Consider the following 5,158-nt stretch of genomic DNA (forward strand, 5'->3'; position numbering starts at 1 on the left):
TAATGCAAGAACGGTTTCTTTGACCATTTGTGATTGCAGTTGCACATTGTAATACACGTTCATAAAAAAAAATATTCAGGTTCATCACTGTGGTGCAGTGAATAAATCATAAGAGTGCCGTCTCTTCAGATTTTAATGTCCATGTTTTACCAAAGCACAGAAAGCAGAGGAGAGTTGGGAGTGCTTGGCTTTAACTCAGTGTCTCACTAAAATATTCCCATATTTATCTGCTACACATAAAAGTAACTGGAATTATAGTAATTCTATAACTTATTCCTAAACCATGTAAATAATGTCAAGTACACAGAATGTGGCTTTATAACCCACTGAAAACAAGGACATTTTACATTTTGTGCTTGGGGTTACTGTATTGTTACCACCCAACCAATCAACTTTTACACTCTCATTAGAAGGGTTTTACTTTAGTGACGTTACGTTCAACTCGGAAGCTTGTATCTAAAAATACAACACATTTCACTTTGAAGCACCTTATCGGAGCTTGATTCGTTTTGCTAAAAGCACGTGATTTACGATGTCTGAAGCTTCGTTTGCCTGAAAACTACTAATGACTGCTTCAGTATCGGATTCAAATGAAGCGAACCTCAGCGCCTTTTACATTATAATGCGCTAGCATTGCTTTTTTTTTTTTTTTTAATCGTAATTTATAAATTAAGCTCAAATGAACTTTGCCCATGAAATAAGTCTTAAGGCAGAATTAAAATAGACAAATCACAGATTTAATTTATGAATTTGTTTGATTTATTTGACTTATTTTAGTTGCAGTACACCGATACAAATCAATGACTTTGACAATGGCCATTATTTATATACAATAAAATAAAACAAAGAATCATTTGTAGAACCAGATGTGAAACCAGCAGCTGTAATGGAACACAGCCCTTTGGAAGGTGCTATTCATTTTTATGACCACTAGATAGCCACAGCATAAACAGTGTCGAAAAGCTTCACGTAATAAACCTTTTTCCGATACTATAGTGTTGAAAGCTTTGCTGGTTCAGAATGCTTAACTTCACCAGCACTAGCTCTTTTCTAGTTAGATAACTGATGCTGTTATAACACTTCTCAATCTCATCTTCAGGGGAAAAAATTCAAACGAAATCTGTAGAGGCCTACAACAACAAAACGTGATGCAAAGTAAACAATATACAAATAGAAAGTGCAGGTAAATAAATGTGAATTCATCTAATTATCTTGCTGTTTTTCAAAACTGATGTGACTTTACTGTATTTTTCATCCATTTTCTAACGCTGTAAGGGCCCTGATATACTTCAAATGAAATCGAATTCATGTCATTTTGATGTCATTTCCAACAAAATCAGGCCGAAATGAAGTTTGTTTTGGCAGTTCGAAACAGCTCACCAAACTAAGGTGACCAGACGTGCCACTTCCCGGGGACATGTTCGGCACAGGATTTCTAAGGCCATGTCCACACATACACGGGTATTTTTATAAACTGAATTTTTCCCCCAAAAAATCTCCGTCCACATGAAAACGCAAACGCATGCTACGAAGCACTGTCAAGAGCATGCCAAACCAACAGGTGGCGATATAATCTCAACCGTAAAGCCATGTTGGCCAATCAGAAGCCTGAAAAAGTTTCCAGTAGGCGGAGATAACAGCGCAGGCTCCGACGTCACAAGCCAAAGGCCCCGTCCACACGAACGCGGTTATTTTTCAAACCGCAGCTTTTTCTATGTGGTTTGGCCATTTGTCCACACGCAAACGCAGCACAAGGTCACTGAAACCAAAGGCATTTTTGAAAATGCCTGCCAGGGTGAAGATTTTCAAAAACTCCGGTTGCAGTTTTATCATGTAGCCAGCGAAACCAGAGTTGGCTTGTGACATCGGCGCCTGCGCTGTTTTCTCCGCCTACTGGAAACTTTTTCAGGCTTCTGATTGGCCAACATGGCTTTACGGTTGAGATTATATCGCCACCTGTTGGTTTGGCATGCTCTTGACAGTGCTTCGTAGCATGCGTTTGCGTGTTCATGTGGACGGAGGTTTTTTTAAAAACGGAAGGAGGAAAAACTCAGTTTTTAAAAATACCCGTGTACGTGTGGACATGGCCTTAATTGCCTAAAATAACCAGGTGTTAGTTGTTTGCGCTCTGCCAATCGATCGTTGTATACGATCGTTGACTGAATAGCTGAGCTGGAACAAATGTTTCTGCACCTGTACGATCGCTCGCGGAGAGACTTTAAAGATTCAGAGAAGGCATTTATTGTTGTGTTTAGGGGATACGCACGAGCGGCGCGACATTCACATTAATCTACACCCCGCCTCCAGCAGCGCGAGGGTGTTGAAACGTTTAAAAACAGTATACCATCGCTCAGCCTTTTCAAACTTTTTGCCCCCAAATGAAGAACGAAAAATTACTTCGTTTGAAGTATATTGGGGTCATAAACATTTGTATGGGTCACTGAGGTGTAAAATGTAGCCAAAACTTTTGCCGCAGAAATAATATACAAAGTCGAGTGAAGTCATGCTCTTATTTTAAATTTAGCACAGTGTGACAACAGGCACAGCGTTTATTTGCTACTGTTTGCTTTAGAGATGCTCAGTCTTAATGTGAATACCGCGTTCCAGACACTCTTTGCACTCTTCCGCGCTCAATTTCCTGAAACCTATATTCATGTCTTTTATGGCTTTCCTATAGGTTTCATATGAACACGCAGTTGAACTTTTGCCTTTAAAGTCTTTGTACATCTTCATGACAGTTACATTGCTTGGTAAATATCGTCTGCTTTCAGCGTGTTCACATTTATTGTCACTGATAGTTGGATTGAACGATTCAATGTGTTGGTAAATTGGCGACAGATCTATTTTATTGGCAGGTGGGTGTCGCCCTCTGCGGTCTGGAGGAGGAACGGCACCGGATGTGTTGCCTGTCACGCTGACAATCACTCTGTCGTTTTTTGGGTGGTATCCCAGTGTGGTAAGGTAGAAGGTTTTGCAAACATCTTGAGGTTGCCCGAGGCTGTTATTTAGATGATACTGAAAAGTCTTGTTGCGTCTGCTGGGACCTGCCGTCGTGAGACGTGTTTTCAGTGATTGGGTGACTGAGTGAAATACAAAAGCCCATTTGTCGCTGTGTGACATGTCCTGATAGGCATCAAATATTTCTTTTCTTCGAACATGCAGGATCTTCTCTGTACATTTCTTTCCACATGTAGGTCCACAGGGTTTGCCCATCTTTGGTGCCTGTTGATTTCCTATTTGTACCGGACAGGATTCTTCATCCTTGAATGCCATTTCATCTTCTCCGCTCTCACTGTATGTTTCCTGTTTAACAGAATTGATTTTGAAAGTGCCAAGCACCCACTGTGCAGTTTGTTGTTCACTGATATGAACGGATTGAATCGGCTAAATCTAGTGCTGAATAATATTGATTTTAGACTTACCAAATTAGATTAATTATTCAAATTTTTTTTTTAGATTAAACACACACACCATTTATTTATAACAGTAACTACAATAAAACTTGTACAATAACAGTAGGCAACTATGAGTAACTTACCACTTTTAGTCTTGTTTCCGGACTTTCCAGGGAAGTTAATGACCTCAAATCTTCAACTGGACATTGTTTTGGACTTAAATGGTTAGCCTCTGTGATCTCGGAAACATTGTTTGCTTTGAGATCTTGCACCATCCTCATAATCTTCCTCTGCTGCTCCATAAGAATTTCTTGTTTAGTTAATATGTCATGGAGAAGTGCTGAAACAAACACAGGAATTGCAAAGTTTACCACACTACCCAAGCTATGAAACGAGCCTTACACTTAGGGCTGGGTTTTGACACAAATTTCACGATTCAATTCTGATTCACAAGCTTGCGATTCGATTCATTATTGATTATCTTGGATATATCAGGTACAGTACATGCTAGATTTACATTTTTTTTAAAGGCAGTGGCTATTTGCACTTAGTGTGTAAATAGTGTAAATAGCAATTAGATACTATTTACAAAAATAGCATATTTTTTTAGCAATAGATGCTATTTACACCATGTGAAAATAGCAGTATTTTTTTAGCGATATGCTATTTATACTAAGTGAAAATGGCTGTAGATTCTATTTACACTGTTAAAATAGCAGGATTTTCTGCTATTTAAGTGTGTAAATAGTGTAAATAGCAATTAGATACTATTTACAAAAATAGCATATTTTTTAGCAATAGATGCTATTTACACCATGTGAAAATAGCAGTATTTTTTTAGCGATATGCTATTTATACTAAGTGAAAATGGCTGTAGATTCTATTTACACTGTTAAAATAGCAGGATTTTCTGCTATTTATACCACTTATTGCAACTAGTGACAACTATAGAACTGTAGTACATTATAAAACAGTATGCAGTAACGTATTGAGTGTAAATTATAATTTTAATTCAAATTATTAAATGGATGCCACCTTATTGGGACAGTAAAGCCCTCCCTACACCTACCCTACCAGATACTTCATTTTCAACTTTTCGATTATTTCCTTCATTTTTATTTAAAATAAATGCCTTTCTGATGTGATGTGACATTTGAAAAGGGAGAAAAAAAAAAGTTTGGCAAAAGGCAGATTCAAACTCAATCTTCTTTTGTAGTGTCGACTAGCCCAATCACACGTTGGTGGGCAGAGTAGCTTCTGACAACAAGGTGGGCTATTTGCACTCATATATAAACATTTAAATAGTGGCTCTCATAACTTGACAGATTTATTCATAATTTGAAACTTGAGACTTTGTGTTATATCAAACGTAACAAAGCACAAAGCTTATTGTGATTTATTGGATGGGATGCGCTACAGTGTTCCGTTCATTAACTGAAAACAGGCTAGACTAATCGATTCTTGGTATTTAAGAATCAATATCGTTTTGCAAAAATGAGAATTGATTAAAATCGAGAAATTTATATTTTTACCCAGTCCTACTTACACTAGCAGTGAATAAATGTTAGAAAACAGAAATGAATCTTACAGGTTATGAATGGGTCATAGCTCGAGAGGCTTTTTCTCTGGGGTCTGGGTGTTTCATGATGCCACGGTGACTGTGCCGGCTGCTCGGGAGACTGTACAGTTGTGTCCTGTGGCCATGTCAGTTCACTGTTAGGTTCTGTGATGTCTTGTGATGCTCTGTCAGAACTTCTTGTTTG

The 5,158-nt window shown here is 38.1% G+C and overlaps 1 protein-coding gene across 1 annotated transcript in view; it reads right to left on the reverse strand.

Annotated features, from left to right (window-relative positions):
• Positions 1-1,714: 1,714 nt before the first annotated feature.
• LOC107566663 (uncharacterized) overlaps positions 1,715-5,158 on the reverse strand; it is a 6,215-nt gene continuing 2,771 nt past the window's right edge. The window contains exon 6 of the mRNA XM_016252165.1: positions 1,715-3,303. Coding sequence (XP_016107651.1) covers positions 2,569-3,303 — 735 coding nt within the window. The 3' untranslated portion in view covers positions 1,715-2,568. The remainder of the gene's footprint in view (positions 3,304-5,158) is intronic.

Source organism: Sinocyclocheilus grahami, unplaced genomic scaffold (genome assembly GCF_001515645.1).
Source record: "Sinocyclocheilus grahami isolate Dianchi unplaced genomic scaffold, SAMN03320097.WGS_v1.1 scaffold1091.1, whole genome shotgun sequence".
Taxonomy (NCBI): Eukaryota; Metazoa; Chordata; class Actinopteri; order Cypriniformes; family Cyprinidae; genus Sinocyclocheilus; species Sinocyclocheilus grahami.